Here is a 19,659-nt window from a genome sequence, read left to right as displayed (position 1 = left end):
GATTATAATTCCTGTCTTCAAAAAGGGAGATTTTTTGCTCCCTTCCAATTACCGTCCGATCAGTTTATTGTCCATCACTGGCAAGGTATATGCAAAATATTTGCACAATAAACTCTCTTCATGGATTACAGAAAACAAAATCATTGGCCCAGAACAAATAGGATTTCAACATGGGAAATCTACTTTAGATCATTGTTTGATCCTTAGGACTCTCGTCACAAAATACACCAGCGGAAGCAAATCATCCCTGTTTGTGGCCTTTTTGGACTTAAAGGGGGCATTTGACTCTGTCTCCAGAGATCTACTGTGGAGAAAACTTGTTAATCTAGGAATTGACAGAAGGCTACTTACACTAGTAATGGCCTTACATCATGACACTACCTGTCAAGTCAAATGCTCTCCTGATGGTATACTTAGTCCTTATATACCAATTAACAGGGGTGTCAAACAGGGGTGTGTTTTGGCCCCAACCCTATTTAATCTTTTTTTAAGTGATCTGGCTTCCTTTTTGATGGAGGATTCCTCGCACTGCCCTGCTTTGAATCATATGACCATACCTTTACTTTTGTATGCTGATGACGCTATATTACTCTCCCGTACAAAAGCTGGCTTGAAACGCTTACTGGCACGCTGTGTTGAATATTGTAGTCATAATAACCTGACGCTTAATTTTGCAAAGTCAAAAATAATGGTTTTTGCTTGTTCTTGGAGACCATTTAGTTGGCCAATAAATAATGAACAGCTTGAACAGGTCAAACATTTTAAATACCTGGGTCTCCACTTTAATTATAACTCCTCTTGGGTTACCCAAAGGAAATTGGCCATTGAATCAAGCAAACTTAGTTGCAAGGCCATTAGCCGCTATTTTCGCACCAAAGGTCATGAATTTGTACCTGCAGCCATTAAGGCATTTAATGCTAAAATCACCATGCAATTACTATACGGAATCCCACTGTGGATACAAGCATGGAGCTGCGATATGGAACAAACACCCTGTGAGGTAGGTGGGGCTGAGAGAGCTCCGAGAAGCTGTGACTAGCCCAAGGTCACCCAGCTGGCATGTGTTGGAGTTCACAGGCTAATCTGAATTCTCCAAATAAGCCTCCACAGCCCAGGTGGCAGAGCGGGGAATCAAACCCAGTTCCTCCAGATTAGAGTACACCTGCTCTTAACCACTACGCCACTGCTCCTCCTCTCTTGGAGCTGCTGCAAAAATGTAGACTAGGTCTTTATGTTCTCCAGCACAAACGTGAGGAAGAACAATGTCATCTGAATGTTTCTGTCTACTGCAGGGACTTTCCTGCAGAAAAGTTCCCCCTGTGGACACAGCCCTAGACTATGCACCCCCCCCCCTTCTGAGATTTGCTTGTGGCTTAAGCTTGCTGAATTTAGGGTGGCAAGGGAAAGCATTTATTCTCCCAGGTTTCCCGCTAATTGTTTTTGTGTTTCCAAGGCTTCCTTCTGCCTCTGAATGGGTCTCTGGTGGGCCTGAAGAAATGGTACTAGTTTAGAGCATTCCTAATCAAATTGATTCTATGCTCTCTCCGTTTTGTTCTATCATAGTTTTGGCTATCATTTTGTATTTCAGTTGTTTTTCAGGAACGGCCTTGAGAGCAAAAATTGAGAGCATGGGGTATAAATATTTTAAATAAAAAGAAAATAAGCAAACTGGTATTCAGAGGCATACAGCTTATGAAGAGTATTTTCACATCCCTGCTCCACTACGTTGTCTTATATCAGTGATGGCGAACCTTTTCGAGTCCGAGTGCCCAAATTGCAACCCAAAACCCACTTATTTATCGCAAAGTGCCAACACGGCAATTTAACCTGAATACTGAGGTTTTTGTTTAGAATAGACGGTTGGCTCTGAGGCGTGTGTTACTCGGGAGTAAGCTTGGTGAAGCAACCGTGAAACGCTTTGAATGGGTGAATCACGACCCTAGGAGGGTTTACTCAGAAGCAAGACCCATTGCCAGCAACCGAGCTTACTCCCAGGTAAAGGATCATGCCCAGTCTAGCCTAGATGTGTGTGTGTGTGCGGGGTGATTTTCCACACACACACCCCAACATGATGAACTCTGTGCACGTGTGCCCACAGAAAGGGCTCTAAATGCCACCTTTGGCACCTGTGCCATAGGTTCGCCCCCGCAGTCTTATATAGTCTCGTTCAATTCTGATACCAGAAGTGACCTGGGAGTGGTGGGGGGAAGGAAGTGATTGGATTAATGGACCAAGGGGAGCAATGGGTCAGAGATCCTGAGGAAGGAATGTATGGCACCTCACTTGGGTGGCGTTCTGAGTGCAGAAGTGAAGATTTCCCCTCCCTTTCCCACTATACACATAAACAAGGCAGAGGCGTGAAAGGAACTGACATCATGACATCTAATATGGACCTCAGCAAACAGAGCCAGCCCTCTCAGCAACTCTTGCATAACCAGCTGAGGTCCTGCATTTTAATCTCTCCTGTCTGTTTCTCCCTCTCCCCCCCCCTTCCCTCTCTCCCCTCCTCCCGTTGCATCACTGCGAGGCTGTTTGCAGCCCTTTAATCAAAAATCAAAGTGCCGCCTGGGAGTCACAAACACCACCTAATGTATATTGATGCTCTCTTCTGTCTTTCAGGGTCGCCATGGCAACCGCATCCTCTCAAGTTTTGATACCAGATATCAATTTTAACGATGCCTTTGAAAACTTTGCTTTAGATTTTTCCAGAGAGAAGAAATTGCTGGAGGGGTTGGATTATCTAACAGGTTTGTGCCGATTCTGCAGTCCCAACCTCCCTCTTCCGCGCCCCCTTGCCTCTCTCCTGCTGGGCCTTGTTTTGCCCTTCCTTCCTTCCTAGCTGATGTGGGCAGCAGCAGTAGCTTCCTTTCCTTCTCGGCATGCAGGCCCCTGAGGTACCTTAGCCAGTTCCATCAACGCTTGGTCTTCGTGTTCAGCAGAATTAAGTGATGGAATCCTTTCGCAATAAAATGAACTGTGATGCTGCCAGCAGAGAATGCCAGTTTTGATGGCTCCTGCATGTATACCTTGCAATTAGAAAATAATCATCCGTGGCCAATACATCCTCAGGATACAACACACATTTTTGGCAAAACATCTCCTTTGTACCCCCCACCTTCAGTGGATTCCTTTGTTCCTTCAGAGGTTCAGGCCACCATCCTCTCACTTTTAAGCAGAGTGAGAAATTTTCATAAGGGAAAGCTTCCCATCCAGTGTCGGGTTTGAAAGAGCTTAATCGTATCCCTTTCCACGTCTGAAGAAAATGGGTGGCATCAGTTGAACCTTGCTTGATGGGTGCCTCACTAGAATCTAGTTCAGAGAATCTTCTCTGATCAGTTGCTGCTGCAAAAACCGACTTGGGAAAGATACTCTGGAGATCAGGGGTATCCAACTCTGGTGTTTCAGATGTTCATGGACTACAATTCCCATCAGCCCCTGCTGATGGGAATTGTACTCCATGAGCATCTGAAGCGCCAGAGTTGGACACCTCTGCTGTAGATCAAAATGAGAATGTTCCTTACTTGGGAAGGATCGGGTGTACCGACAGAAACTATCAAGCACATGAGGAAATTCTGAGAAACAACCCCTGAGCCTGTAAATCAGGCTTCCCCTGTTTTTGTTGCAGAGAACATGAAAGGAAACCTTGTGTGAAGGATTCGTTGCCAGGATATCAATCAGACATTTTGAGTTTGTTCTTCATTTGTTCTTGGTTGGTTGGATTTTTAAGGCAAAGTCCTAACAGGCAACTTGGTTTTAATTAGTTTGTTAACCTGATTGTGTCAGAACGTGTGTGTCAGATTTCATTGTTAGCAGCCTTAATATCAGAATTTTTCTTGTTCTCATGCGGATGGGCGGCCCTCCCGGCCATCTGTCGCTTTGTGCGAGGGACCACGGTTTCGCTCTGGTGGAATCTACTGGTAGGCCTAAGTTGCAGTGAGGGACAATTAAGCACATCATTAATATTGAGAATAATTTGGAGCAGGGAAAGTATCCAGGCAATTAAAGCAGTACATGTTATATGTAGATCCATAATTGTTTTACAAAACTGGGACTACTTTTTCAAGGGGGGAGGGAATAGCACAGGGGAGGGATTCACAGAGTTCTTTAGCCCTGTCCTGTTCTCCCCTTGCCTTGTTGAAGAAAAAAACCCAGTCCCAAGACATTTTTACTGTCTCCTGCAGGAATTAAAGCCGCTTTCAAGGTAGCTTTTTTAGTGGGGAAATGGCAGGGAATGCATGGGCTTTTCAAACCCTTGCACTGTTCTACCCCGGAAACAATATTTCATTATGATCAAGGAACTAAACATTAGGTAGAGTTGTGCCATTGTTGGAAAAGCGTACCAGATACGCATTAAAATCAGGGATGACGTTAAAATACATTTTAGATTAGATTTTGCAGTCAAACCTGAATCCCCACTCTCTCGGATTATTCTCCTAATTGAATCCCATTCAGAGCTACTTCCAAGGAATAGCTCAATGCTGGCATTTAGAAATGGGTATGTCAAGTTCCTTTATTGGTTTTCTAAGCCTGGCCAGGTCCTACACAACTTTTGGTCATTGAGACATGGTTGGGGCAATTTGGAATCTCTCTTGCGCGCGCACACACACACACACACATCCCTCTGGGCTGGGGAAAACTGGCTTGTGGGTGAGGAGGCCAAAGATGGTCCTTTTTTCTGTGGCATCAAAGATTGTTATCTTCAGCAGAGACTCTTTCAATCAAAGGAGAGGGATCATACCCTAAATGTGGGGGAACAATTGGTATCTGCTCATTTTCTTCATTTTGACATAATCGCTGCACTATTGTCCGGACCATTTTATCTTTGCATTGAGGTTGGCCAACTGTTATTTATTCATTTTATTTACAAGATTTGTATGCCACTTGTGTGCCCTACCAGGGCCATTGTGATTTGTATGCCACTTGTGGACCCTACCAGGGCCACTATTTTATTTTATTTGCAAGATTTGTATGCCACTTGTGTGCCCTACCAGGGCCATTGTTTTTTTTATTTACAAGATTTGTATGCCACTTGTGTGCCCTATCAGGGCCATTGTTTTATTTTATTTACAAGATTTGTATGCCACTTGTGTGCCCTACCAGGGCCACTGTTTTATTTTATTTACAAGATTTGTATGCCACTTGTGTGCCCTACCAGGGCCATTGTTTTATTTTATTTACAAGATTTGTATGCCACTTGTGTGCCCTACCAGGGCCATTGTTTTATTTTATTTACAAGATTTGTATGCCACTTGTGTGCCCTACCAGGGCCATTGTTTTATTTTATTTACAAGATTTGTATGCCACTTGTGTGCCCTACCAGGGCCACTGTTTTATTTTATTTACAAGATTTGTATGCCACTTGTATGCCCTACCAGGGCCATTGTTTTATTTTATTTACAAGATTTGTATGCCACTTGTGTGCCCTACCAGGGCCATTGTTTTATTTTATTTACAAGATTTGTATGCCACTTGTGTGCCCTACCAGGGCCATTGTTTTATTTTATTTACAAGATTTGTATGCCACTTGTGTGCCCTATCAGGGCCATTGTTTTATTTTATTTACAAGATTTGTATGCCACTTGTGTGCCCTACCAGGGCCATTGTTTTATTTTATTTACAAGATTTGTATGCCACTTGTGTGCCCTACCAGGGCCATTGTTTTATTTTATTTACAAGATTTGTATGCCACTTGTGTGCCCTACCAGGGCCATTGATTTTATTTACTAGATTTGTATGCCACTTATGTGCCCTACCAGGGCCACCACATGTGCATACCCCTCACTTCCATTCAGATTCTTCTGTAATTCTTTAATAATATTTATTCATGAGCTGTTCCTTATGGTGGGAGGCTGGTGTTTGCTCCTGTGCAGTTCCACCTAAAGGAGGACTCACATGGCTTAGTGGCAGAGCAAGTGTTCTGTATGCTCACAGTCCTCAGTTCAGTCAGTGGCACCTCCGATTAAAGGATCTCTGGGGCTGGAAAAGAGAACTTGTGCTTCAGATAATTTCAACACTGCACCGCCCAACGCAAGAGATAAGAATAGTGCTCAGATTTAATTATAGTTATCTAAAAACCCAGAAGAAACCTTTGCTAAATCAAAAGGTAACTTGGTTTTTGAGGTGCTGGCTTAACGTCAGGCCTGCGCCATTCTAGGCCTGGCACTTTACACGTCCACACCCCAGCTGCAGATGGCCCAGCCATTATCATCGCTCAAGGCTACAGGGGCCTCCCCCTGCTTGCAAAGTAACTAGTTCAGTCAAGTTCATCCTTATCTGCCTTCCTGAAGGAGTGAACTGTCTGTCCCAAACAATGCCGCTGTTCCCACTGTCCTTTCACATGCTGATATTATGGGAATTCGAGGGTAGGGGGAATTCATGGGTTGAACTAAACTGTAAGGTATATAGAGGTCAGAGAGCCAAACTCCCACTTTCGGCTGTCTGAGCCTGGGATGACACAGTTCCAATAAAGCTCTTGAAAACTTGCTGAGTCTTGTGATTGACTGGAGTAACAGACCCTTACACTTAATTTGAAAGGCCTGTAAACCGAATGCAGAGTTAGCCTTCTTGAGCCACAACATGGTCTGCCCTTGAACTTCTCCTTTGTCCACAGAGTGCTCAGATGGCAAAATATAATGGCAGCTGTGACTCCATTTTATTTTGTCTTGGGCATAGAGCTATGTTGTCTTGGGAAAGAAGTCCTTGCAGTCTGGAAGCCTGTTAAACAGTCAGCTCAGCCATAGAAGGGTGTGTACAAATGTACTTTTAAATGTTAATTGTCACATGAACATTTATACTCCTAAATGTGGGTTAATTGGTCTGTTATTGTTTTTTAAAGTGGGAAACCAATTTTAAAACACTCTCAAAGACACTCCCAAGAATTGGAAGGGGGAAGTGAGTGTGACAGTACTGTTGCTAGCCAATCAGTGCTGTGCACTGTTGGTCTATGTTTCTGGAAGAACTGGTTTTCCCTGAGCTTAGGCCTTGAGAATTGTTTATATGTGCAGGAACTCATCATCGTGAATATGCTTTCATAGCAGCTGACTAGAAATGTACATTTGCATGCACCAAAAAAATCCACTTTTAACCTATGTATAGTTTCTGATTTGGGAGGCCAACATGACAACAGCATTTTCTTAAACGCATTGCCAAAGGACATGGAAAAGGCGTCTGTAAAGGCACTAACATCCTATCTTTATTGTCACCTGTTGCTTCTACAGCACCTAACCCACCATCGGTCCGTGAAGAACTTTGCACTGCCTCGCACGACACCATCACTGTCCACTGGATCTCAGATGATGAATTCAGCGTCAGCTCCTATGAGCTCCAGTACACCATCTTCACAGGCCAGGCCAACTTCATTAGTAAGTAGTAGTCAGCTTACCTAGTTCCCCAAGCTCCTGGCATAGCTAATTTCCAAGAACTTCCCAAAAATCCTGCTCAGCCCTATATAGCAACTAACTAATCCTGCTACCTTGAGGGAGGGTGGCTGGGTCAGCTACAGTGAGAAGGCTGAAAGTGAGAGGGAGGACCAGGCCAAAATAGCCAGCTACCTTTGTCTGATTTGCTATTTTCTCTGCAGCCAATGGAGCCTGGGATTCCTTTGAGGTCCCCTGTTCAAATACTAGCCGGGCTGACTCTTCTTAGCTTCTGAGATCTGATGAGATCAGTTGAGCCTGAGCTACCCAGGCCAGGATTAAAAACATAAGAACATCAGAAAGAGCCTGCTGGATCAGACCAGAGTCCATCTAGTCCAGCACTGCTACTCGCAGTGGCCCACCAGGTGCCCCTGGGAGCTCACGTGCAGGATGTGAAAGCAATGGCCTTTTGCTGCTGCTGCTGCTGCTCCCGAGCACCTGGTCTGCTGAGGCATTTGCAATCTCAGATCAAGGAGAATTCTTGTAGGTAGAGCTGCTACCTCTGCCTTGTAGGTAAAGCTGCTAAATTAGAGCAAATGTTGCCAAAATGGCACATTGAAAGTAGAGCAGTTTGCTTTATTAAATTTTTTTGATCTTGCCTCACAATCTTATCAGATCCATGCAGAACTTGGCACATAGTAGAATGGACACAGGATACAGTTTCCAACCGAACCGAGCTTTCAGGTTGCCCCACTCTCAATCTGCTATCACGGCACTATCGAATATCAAGCTGTACGGCAGTAAATGCAGCTTGATTTGCAACCAGGAGCCCAGAGCAACTGTCCCCGCCCCATCCCTTCCTCCTCTTGACCCGCGTTCTCCGCACAGTTATTGGATTGAGAATTGGCCCTTAGTAGCCCTACGGAAATCATATTACAAGCAGGAGGAGGAAGCGTTTGTTTGTTTAAGTGTTTTCGGCTGAGATTGTACGGGCAGATCTCTGGAGTAGTTTCCGTACTTTGGGTCTGTAATGGCCTGTCGGTGAGATGACAGCATGTCGGCCAGGTAATAGAGTTAAGCTGCAGGGCAGGGAACCGTAATGGCCACAGGTTAACTTGACGTGCCGGAGTGAGGGAGGGAAGGTTGACAGACTGAGACGTTTGTTGCTTATCAGTAATGAAATAATCCCCACAGAAAACGCCACCTTCAAACTCAATCATCACACATCTCTTTTCTTGGTATCCGCCGTTTTCTGTCTGTCTTTCAGCTCCAGCTCTCTCTTTTTTTGTTTAGTTGTTACAAGAAGGCAAAAAACAGCCTCGAGTTATTTCACTCGCCAGCTTGCAAGCTTAGATATTATTATTTTTTTGTCCCTTGTTTAGATGCCTCCAGGAGGCAATTTGGGGGTGGCTTCCCATAAACATGATTGGTCGGCCTGTGCATCTGTTATATCGGTTCTGTAGACGTATTTTTAACACCCGGCGCGATGCAGCAAGCATCTCGTGGCTGCTAGGAATCATTATCAGGTCAGACTGAGGGAATGAATTGGAGGGAGTGATGAGGTGATTCAAAAGATTCATAAGGTTTTTTTGTATATTGCAAGTCAGAATCACCGCACAGTAAACTAATTTTGAATGGTAAACTAGCATTATCAGACCTCTTGGGACTGCTATCACTTTAGAATAGAGGTGAAGGAAACAAAACAGGAAGCTGAATATGCATCTTGTGTGGACAGTTGATTTGCCAGGAAGAAAAGTTGTACCTTTATTCTCGATGTGCTGGATTTCCATATTCAGGCTGTTACGGACATAAGGGAAATGTTGGAACATGGAATTATCTGCTTGCATTCTGAATTGGCATGGACTTGGGGCAGATTTTTCTGAACTTTTGAATTATGTTTAGGAGAGTTGGATTTATACCCCCCCCCCTCCCCTGCAGGAAACTCAATCTCCTTTCCCTTCCCCCCTCACAACAAATACTCTGTGAGGTAGGTGGGGCTGAGAGAGAGCTCAGAAGAACTGTGACTAGCCCAAGGTCACCCAGCTGGCGTGTGTTGGAGTGTACAGGCTAATCTGAATTCCCCAAATAAGCCCCCACAGCTCAGGTGGCAGAGCGCGGAATCAAACTCGGTTCCTCCAGATTAGAGTACACCTGCTCTTAAACATTATGCCACTCCTGCTCCTTTAGTATGCCCTTAGTTGAAAAAAGCATTCTGCTGAGAGGCAGCTTTTGCAAATAATCATGACCTACAAGCTGTTTGTCAGTTCTGTGGCAATTGATTTCACTGGCTGTCTTTTGAGATGTAGGTGGAGAATGTTTTCCAGATAACTCCAGCCATCATGTCATTCTTCTCAGCTTCCTTTGTCAGCCAGTCACCAACAATGGCTGGTTAGCTAACGTTCCTTTAACTGTGGTTTAGTATAATGTCTTAATTGAGTCTGAAAGACCTCCCACCTTCCCATACTGGCTGGGAAGGAACTGGTCACAGTCTAAACAGGGACAGATGGAACATCTCCAAGGCCAGATTCCATCTGGACATTTACCTAAAATCCACTAGAAGCTCTGGAGCAATTGAAGATTTGTACGTTTTGATTAACAAAATCTTATCAGGGAAATCCTCCTTTCATACAGCATTGGGACCTTCTGGGGCTAAGAACATAAGAACTAGCCTGCTGGATCAGACCAGAGTCCATCTAGTCCAGCACTCTGCTACTCGCAGTGGCCCACCAGGTGCCTTGGGGAGCTCACCTGCAGGATGTGAAAGCAATGGCCTTCTGCTCCTGCTGCTCCTGAGCACCTGGTCTGCTAAGGCATTTGCAATCTGAGATCAAGGAGGATCAAGATTGGTAGCCATAGATCGACTTCTCCTCCATAAATCTGTCCAAGCCCTTTTTAAAGCTATCCAGGTGGGTGGCCATCACCACCTCCCGTGGCAGCATATTCCAAAAACCAATCACACGTTGCGTGAAGAAGTGTTTCCTTTTATTAGTCCTAATTCTTCCCCCCAGCATTTTCTCTGCAAGGAACTATAAGAAGGACCATGCAGGCAGTAATCCAAAAGCTGAGAAGCTTACATGTTCTATGTCAGGGGTCTGCAACCTGCGGTTCTCCGGATGTTCATGGACTACAATTCCCATCAGCCCCTGCCAGCAGAGGCTAATGGGAATTATAGTCCACGAACATCTGGAGAACCGCAGGTTGCAGACCCCTGTTCTGTGTAATGTCGAAAGCTTTCACGGCTGGAATCGCTGAGGTGTTGTGGGGTTTCCGGGCTGTATGGCCGTGTTCCAGTAGCATTTTCTCCAGATGTTTCACTTGCATCTGTGGCTGGCAAGATGCAGGCGAAACATCAGGAGAAAATGCTGCTGGAACACAGCCATACAGCCCGGAAACCCCACCACACTCCACTGACATGTTCTGATTGCCATTCTGTGCTTTTCAAAGGGTTGGGGTCTAATGAATTGTTCTTGGGAGGGGGCATTTCAGTGAATCGCTCATAATAAAACCAAGTCTTTTGAGAGACTGGCCTTCAGAAGACTGCACTGGCGAGCACACATTCAGGAGAGAGGCCAGCGTTCCTCGGCAAGCTAATAATGAAATGGGATTGATTTTTAGTTCTTCCCTCCCTGCCCTCAAAATAATATCGCAAAAGGTCTCCAGGTAATTCTTTTAGAAAATGCCTGTCTTGTCTAATCACTTCTCGAACACTGCAGAAACTTTGTTTGGCATGGATGGGATTAAAGGGATGCTGCAGGCCCCTCGTGATTGACGGCTGCCACGGCCCCATCGTTTAGAATTTTTGTGTAATCTTGTAAGCGATGAATTAGAGCTCGTGGTCCAGGGCCTCGGTCTTTGCCTCTCGTGCGTGCACGTCTGCAAAGAGATTGGTCGATGGCTCTGTTGGGAGGGCGGCTTCATCTGCTGAACTGGAGCTCCGTCTTTCAACCAAAATCCCAACAGAAAGTGACTGCCATATTGCGAGAGGGCTCCAGGAGGGATAAAAATGTTAACAACAGAGCTTTTGAAGTCCATTCACAATGCTGTGAGCTCTTTTTATAGGTCTGTAGGGTAACATATCAACAAATTGAATACTGGTACATTATCTTCCTCTTCCCAGTGGCTGGTCGATCCGGTAATGCCCTGCAGCCATCCTGAAATACGCTAAAGATACACCATTTCCATCTCAGATACACAAGGCTTTCTTTTCCAGCGGCAGGAAGCGAGGCAGCACTATCAGGACAGTGAGTGGGAACAAGGCTTGCTGCAATAAAGTGCCTGAGATGGAAACAAGCTATTTCCATCTCAGACCGCGAGCTGCAGGGCATTTTGTTCATGAGCAGAAGATGGAGGAAGAAAGGGAGGCGGTGGAATCAGCCCCTGGGTCAGCCAATCCGAGGGAAGCAACAATATGATACTTCATCTGTCATTAGATGCTGCCTTCTACTGAGTCAGACCTTTGATCTCAGTATTGTCTACTCTGGCAAGCAGCATCACTCCTGGGTGTAAGATGGGGTTTTTTTCACATCACCTTCTGCAGTGGTAGGATTTTAATAATTTAACAACTGCTTGTTTACAAGCACCATTTTAACAACAGGTTCTGCTGAAGTGGGTCGAACCTGCTGAATCCCACCTCTGACCTTCTGCCATATCCCTTTAACTGGCAGTGTTTGGAATTGAACCTGGGACTTTGTGCATAAAAAGCAGATGCTGTACTACTGAACTCCATCCCCCTGCACACGCATAGAAAAAGAAGCTCAGAGTGTTGTGAATGTGCTCCGGACACTCTCTCCCGCCCAGGGAGCCCGAATGTTTTGAGGCTGTTTTTTTGTGGGTCCTGCTGTCTCATCCAGACAAATAGCTGCGTTTGTTTTCTTCACTTCTCTACTTCGGCCTTCCAATACATACGGGGGAGGCAGTGTGTCTTTCCGCATCAAGTCCCTGTGCTTATTCCAAGCATAATGTGGATTGCCTGAGAATTCTACAATCATTTGGTTGTTAATTAGCATGCTAATTAATGAAAAAGCAGGTTGCTGAACAGAATTTGACATCTGCACCGACATCCTGTTTTCTTAATAAATCTTCATAAAAAGAGTCGCCAGCTTAAATCCTTTGTTGCAAGGGGCTAGGATAAGCTGGTGCTTCCTGCAGCTCCCCCGCCCCATAGTGCTGTGCTGCAAAAGCAGCACTGGTTCTGCCTTCTGGATCGTGTGGGGCCTCCCACCGCAAGTATGGCATCCCACAGGGACACGACAAGGCTGACCTCTTCCAGGTTGCCACGGTGCTACTATGAAAGCTTGCAGATTTGTTGGAAGCCCTCTCTTGACATGTGACCTTCAACTACTGTTGGATTAACGTTGTATCCTTGTCCAGGTTGAATCCCATTTTTTGAAGGCCAAATTAAATCTAATTCCAGGAGTCATGTAAATGGAACAGGGTAATTCAGGGTGGAGCTGCAGCAGTGGGGAAGATAAGGAGATAACGCTTCCCCTCTGCACTAAAGTGAATTCTCCCCTCCTTCCAGCTGCTGTTTTTTCTGCTGAGTAGACATACAAGCACCCTTTCATAACTTGAGGCGGGGGGGGGGGGGGGGTTCCAACTCTGGCACTTCAGATGTTCGTGGACTACAATTCCCATCACCAATTGGCCATGCCAGCAGGGGCTGATGGGAATTGTAGTCCACGAACATCTGAAGCGCCAGAGTTGGACCCCTGTGACTTGAGGAATGTTAACACCTTTCTGCCTCTGCCACAACCCCATCAAAACCAGATCATCTTCAACCCTAAAAAGCCAGCTGTGGGAGGTCCTTTCACCTCCCTTTCACCATCATGTTTCATTTGGCCTTAATTTGCCCCTTTTTAATTTGGAATGACTCACAGCAGTTAATTTATGCCAATCTGTGTGATTCCCACAACTGCTTCCACGGCAAGTAAGTGCCTGTTGCGCATTGCTGTGGCCCTAAGTTGAGAGGAAGAATCCTGACACTACCCACATTCCTTCGCCTGGAGGAAGGGATGCTATTTTGAAAAGGATGCTCAGCTGCACCCGACTGTTTTCTGCCTAGGGGCTCAGAGAAAGTTACACAACTTTCTCCAGGTCGTCCACATCTTTGGTAGGAAACAGCTGAGCTGCTGTGTTTTCCAGTAACATTTTAAGAGCAAGCAGTCACTGATCCAAATATTGCTTTAAAAAAATCAATATCCTTCAAAATCCACATCTGTTGAAAGTTTGGATTTGCAAGTGTTGAACTCTTTGCCAGTTCCTGAACGTGTGCTGTTGTTTTGGCCTGTAAAATACGGCAGATGATCCGTGGGTCTTGGATTCTTTCAGACTCAAGCACTGCTCGTGCCTGCCGTCATCTTCTGTGCCTGGCTGGGGTTGTGAGGCAGAAGAGACAGATGCATGTAAGGCTGGGCCCAGTGACCTCAGCAGTTAATACAACTGTTATCATCTGTTGCTGTAGATCCAAGGCTTACTGGAGGAAATGACTTGTAAGGGGAGCCAGATAATCCTCTTCGCACAATTAGTTTGTGCATCTTTATCTTCTCCCCGGCAGTGTTATCTCCCTACCACCTTGATGCATTAGATTCTTTTAAGAACAGTCTTGCCATATCAGTCCAAAGGTTCGTCTCGTCCAGCATCTGGATTCTTCTTGGAAACTCCAACTCCCCAGGGGATTAAGACAACAGTCCTCCCTGAAATGCTTTAGAAGTCTATCCAGAGCTCTGCCTTGCCCTCTTTTCTTCTCATAGCAAAAGTCAGGACACGTTGCCAACTCCTTTTTCCCATGGAGGGGCCCTCTCAGACTTTGGTTGGTTGTGCCTGCTTTCAGTAGCTTCATAAAAAATGAGCTGGGCTTCTCCCGCTTTTCTTTCTCACGTCACTGCAGGCTCCTCTGGACTTGCCAAGAAACAGATCAAATCAGCTGGAAAGACATGGGCTCCCAGCTTGTCTTGCCCTTGTTTCTTGGTGACTCATTGCCCTGACCTGGATGGCTCAGGCTGGCTCAGTTTCACGGGATCTTGGAGCCTAAGGAGGGTTGGCCCCAGAAAGATAGCACTTGGCTAGGAAACCACCAGTGAAGTCCAGGGTCACTATGCAGAACCAGGGTCACTATTCAGAAACGCCTTTGAATGTCTCTTGCCTTGAAAACCCTACAAGGTCGCCGTTAGTCGACTGTGACTTGACAGCACTTTTGACTACCACCAAATATTTTTACTGGATTAGACTAATTTATGGGGAGGGACAGGTACATAAACTCCTATTAACCCTACCGAAGTGGAACCTCTGTGTTCAGGGACAACATGCTTCTGAGTACCAGTTGTCAGACCAGGGGTCTGCAACCTGCGGCTCTCCAGATGTTCATGAACTACAATTCCCATCAGCCCCTGCCAGCATGGCCAATTGGCCATGAACATCTGGAGAGCTGCAGGTTGCTGACCCGTGTGTTAGACAAACAGGCAGGCTGTTGCCTTCACACCTCAGCTCATGGGCTTCCCCGAACTATCTGGCTAGTTCCTAGTGGTGGGTTAGGTTGGTGGGTTAGGTCAATACTTGATCTAATCCAGCAAATATTTCTTACACTCTCCTAAATTCACACATGGATTCTTACATTCTTCTGTATACATACAGGGATGCATCTGCAGTCAGGATTGTGATGATAGCACAGTGGAGCTTCTGTGTTCAGAGACCGTCTACCTCTGGGGTTTTGGGGGAGACGTGTAATTATGTCTCTGAAATTAGTAGTCTGGTGCTGAAAAGGGGGGTCCTTCCTTGTGTATAGGGTGCTGGGGAGGTTGAATAAGTTGAACCTCTTTAGGGCTTGATGGCTTGGGATTCGGCCAGGTGAATAAACTGCACACACCCATCCCATGATGGAATGAGGTTTCTATGGGAGTCCATTTCAAAACAAGTTTGAAGAAGTCAACTCTGGTTCACAAAACCTTGTACTGGTGTACAAGGCTGCGAGCCTTTAGAGCGCCACCTCTCCTGTGTAGGACTAATAAAAGGAAACATTTCTTCACACAACTTGTGATTGGTGTTTGGAATGTGCTGCCACAGGAGGTGGTGATGGCCACTGTAGTCGTACCCACGAGGCCCCAATGAAGAGACGAGAACCGGAGATTTCATCTGGTGGAGAGAGCCAGAGGCAGGAAGCGCGGGATCCCGTGATCCTGGCAACTCTGCCGTGCGCTCGCCCCTCACACCTTTTATTAGGGTTTCAATGGGGGCGTGTAAAGGGGTCGGGCAGGCGGGAGGTCGGGAGAGCGGGAGATCATCATGTGATGCATGATCTCATCGGGCTGCTACGTGTGGGAGGAAGCATCCGTGTCTGGGCCTAATCTTCACCTGAGGGCAGGAGCCCCTTTGTCCCTTTGTATGGGACACCTGGTGACCGCGAGTCAGGCAGTTCATGACCCGTGACTCATGGGGGGAGCGGGGGTTGGGGAAGCGTGTGCGCCCGGAAGGCCGTAGCCGGCACCGGCATGCCTGGCGCTCCTTCTACGGTTCTGCTGGGTTCGCGGGCTCACCCCTACAGCCACTAACCGGGATAGCTTTAAAAGGGGCTTGGACAGATTTATGGAGGAGAAGTCGCTCTATGGCTACCAATCTTGATCCTCCTTGATCTCAGATTGCAAATGCCTTAGCAGACCAGGTGCTCAGGAGCAGCAGCAGCAGAAGGCCATTGCTTTCACATCCTGCATGTGAGCTCCCAAAGGCACCTGGTGGGCCACTGCGAGTAGCAGAGTGCTGGACTAGATGGACTCTGGTCTGATCCAGCAAGGCTCTTTCTTATGTTCTTACGTGTATTTGTTGATGTGGTGGTGTGGACAGTGCCAATAATTCGTACCTGATTTATGGCAACTTTATAGAGTTTTCAAGGCAAGAGGTGAACAGGAGTAGTTTGCCAGTTCCTGCCTCTGCATAGCAACCCTCGACTTCTTTGTTGGTCCCCCATCCAAGTACTAACCAGGGCTGACCCTGCTTAGCTTCTGAGATCTGTCAAGATCGGCAAACCTGGACCACCCTCCATATCCCTAGACATTTTGCATTGGGAGTGGGGTGCAACATGAGAAGACGTTCAACCCCTGTGTCTTGTTTTCCACAGTCCTCTGGTGAGCTACTATCGGAAATAGGTTGCCGAGCTAAGTGGACCCCCTGGTTCGATCCAGCCAGGCTCTTCCAATGTTGGGGTGTTGTGTGGTTTCCGGGTTGCATGGCCATGTTTCAGTAGCATTTTCTCCTGGTGTTTTGTCTGCATCTGTGGCTGGCTGATCCTCTGAAGATGCCAACCACAAATGCAGGCGAAAGGTCAGGAGAAAAGGCTACTGCCACACGGCCATAGAACCCGGAAAACCCACAAACACCCCACCGATTCCAGCCGTGAAAGCCTTCAACAATACATTGAACCTCTTGCCAATGTTGTTTATGCTCCTGTCCTTTCCGTGGCAGGCCTGTACAACTCCATGGACAGCTGGATGATTGTTCCCAACATCAAGCAGAACCACTACACGGTGCACGGGCTGCAGAGCGGCACGCGGTACATATTTCTTGTCAAGGCAATAAACCAGGCTGGCAGCCGGAACAGCGACCCCGCCAGGCTCAAGACAAACAGTAAGTACCTTGGGGCACAAGTGTGCTCTCAGTAGCTGGCAGGGAAGGGGCTGGTGGGGCACTTCTAAAGACACCTGTACAGATCTGCAGTCAAGGCTGCTTGCTTTAGCAAAGAACTCTACCAGCAGTGTGCGGCTTCCTTTGGGAAAGGTGCCAGTCATATAGAGTCAGGCGGGAGGATTGCTCACGAACTTTGGATCTTACCCTAGGAGCAGATAACCTTCTTCTAGATCATGGTGGCGAACCTTTGGAACTCCAGATGTTATGGACTACAAATCCCATCAGCCCCTGCCAGCATGGCCAATTGGCCATGCTGGCAGGGGCTGATGGGAATTGAAGTCCATAACATCTGGAGTGCCAAAGGTTCGCTACCACGGTTCTAGATCATAGGTGTCAAACTCGTGGCCCTCCAGATGTTGTGGACTACAGTTCCCATTATCCTCTGCCAGCATGATTCTGGCAGGGGATGATGGGAACTGTAGTCCATAACATCTGGAGGGCCACGCGTTTGACACCTGTGTTCTAGATGCTCGTGTGCTGTTGGGGACCCACAGACTTCATGCATGTCAGTTTCACTCACTTCATTTCTCTGGTGCCACTCCCGTCTAGGCCACGCATGACTGTTCTTCACTCCACAGAACTGTTTCCTGCTTAGGTGGCTCCAGACTGCCGCTTTCCCACTTCTTTATAGGAGAGAAAGTGTGATGTGGTTCATATGTGCGGAAGGGCAAAGCGGTTGAACGGTGAGGGTGGTAGAGGGAATTGTAGCACTTCAGAATGCAGCCCCAGATGAAGATCACATTTTGTAACGATCCTCCGTGCTTAAGGAAAAAAGCTCCTCCCAAATAGAAATCTAGCAGAGCAGATATGGAGAAGGAGTAGATTCCCAGCCGTGTTACCTTTCTATGTAAGTGGAGTTTTTAAAGTAAAGGGACATCCAGTGATGGAATTCATCGTCTTCAGTCTTAAGTGACGCAGTGCATTCTGATTCTTTAGTAGTGCACCGTCTCTTCCTTACCTCATTCACCTGCATGTGTGAACCCAGAAGAAGAGTTTGGATTTATACCTCACCTTTCTCTCCTGTAAGGAGACTCAAGGTGGCTTACAAGCTCCTTTCCCTCCCGCCTCCTCACAACAAACACCCTGTGAGGTAGGTGGGGCTGAGAGAGCTCAGAAGAACTGTGACCAGCCCAAGGTCACCCAGCTGGTGTGTGTTGGAGTCCACAGGCTAATCTGAATTTCTCAGATAAGCCGCCACAGCTCAAGCGGCAGAGTGGGGAGTCAAACCCGGTTCCTCCAGATTAGAATGCACCTGCTCTTAACCATTACGTCACTGCTGCTCCTGTCACTTTCAGTGGGTAGCAATGGGGGATAAACAAATCTTGAAACTCAACCAAAGTGTGGTCTTATGATGCTTTTGAATGTAAGGTCCTGCCTTATATAGAGCAGCCCATTCATCCGTCCATTTTGATGTTGTCTGTGCCCACTGGTAGTGGTTTTCCAAGGCTTGGGCAGATGATAGTCCTTCTCACCATAGGCTGCCTTAACAGCCATTCACTGGAGGGGCCTGGGACATCTGGCCACCCAGTGCTACTGAGTCATAAACCCTCTGGCTTTGGTCTACCTGCAATAACTGTTTGTGATTTAGTCCCACTTTACCTGACTTGAGAAGCTGAATTTCCATATGCCCCACCGATGATCTAGCGGCTAGCCTGATGATCCAGGAGTTCTTCCTTTCTCTCTTTGCACGATCTTTCAGTTCCGTCTACCAACTGCATTTCACCAGGCACTTAAAATGATTTATGGTTTCCGCTGCTCCCATCACTCCGTGGGAACTGCTACGACTTGAAGTTAAAAAAACCCAAATCAAATCTTGCCTGTGCATCGGAGAGAACGGCTCGGCACTGATGAAAACCGAGCCTTGCTCTTTTATTAAAAATGTATCACTTGACTGTCTGGCGTTTCGGCGCAGGCCCCAGAAAGAATGGATTTCTGGCTTGACGGATGAGCCAAGTGCTAACAGATCTCCTCTTTGAGAACGGGGCAGGCTGGTGTCAATGAATTGATGGGCAAGAGGAGTTTAGAGAAAGGCGTGGGGGGCAGGCCGGTTGTCTATTCTGTATCAAGCAGTGGAGACTATTTGAATACAGCTTAAGTGCCGTGTGTCGCGGAGAACTCCATTTGCTAGGTCAATGGAGCACCCACTCAAAGACTTATTTCTTATTCTTTGACACAGATGTTTCAGCTTTTGGCCTCTTGGCAGAAAGGGAGCGCAGGTTTCACGGAACTGACTCAGAAATTCTCAACCTCATGGTCATAAATACACGTTGTTACAAGAGTAATGGGAGATTTTTTTAAAAAAAATATCACAGCTCTTTAATATTAGAATATGGCCTGACTATTAAAATTGACATCTTCCAGCACCGTGCAGGGACCAAAAAAGCATTCAAATATAACTATTTGCAGTTGCTAATGTGGTGCTCCATGAAACCCAGCCTTCTAATTAAAGGGGTCTTGTTGCTTCTGGAGGAGACATCAGCAGGGTCCTTTGACAGGGTTATGTCCTCATTTGGAATGAAATACCTGCTCCTTTTTCTATCAGACAACAAAATAAAAAGCAAAGGGTGGCTGTTAGAACATAAGAACATAAGAACTAGCCTGCTGGAGCAGACCCAAGTCCAGCTAGTCCAGC

The 19,659-nt window shown here is 46.6% G+C and overlaps 1 protein-coding gene across 1 annotated transcript in view; it reads left to right on the top strand.

Annotated features, from left to right (window-relative positions):
* The window catches only part of LOC125442443 (probable E3 ubiquitin-protein ligase MID2), a 245,876-nt gene that overhangs the window by 209,770 nt on the left and 16,447 nt on the right, over positions 1–19,659 (top strand). The window contains 3 exon segments of the mRNA XM_048513806.1: positions 2,620–2,747; positions 7,218–7,361; positions 16,806–16,967. Of these exon segments, the coding sequence (XP_048369763.1) occupies positions 2,620–2,747; positions 7,218–7,361; positions 16,806–16,967 (434 nt within the window).

The sequence above is a fragment of the Sphaerodactylus townsendi genome, linkage group LG13 (genome assembly GCF_021028975.2).
Source record: "Sphaerodactylus townsendi isolate TG3544 linkage group LG13, MPM_Stown_v2.3, whole genome shotgun sequence".
In the NCBI taxonomy this organism is placed as follows: domain Eukaryota; kingdom Metazoa; phylum Chordata; class Lepidosauria; order Squamata; family Sphaerodactylidae; genus Sphaerodactylus; species Sphaerodactylus townsendi.
The sequence above is the reverse complement of the archived record's forward strand: the minus strand, read 5'-3'. Positions and strand labels throughout refer to the sequence as shown.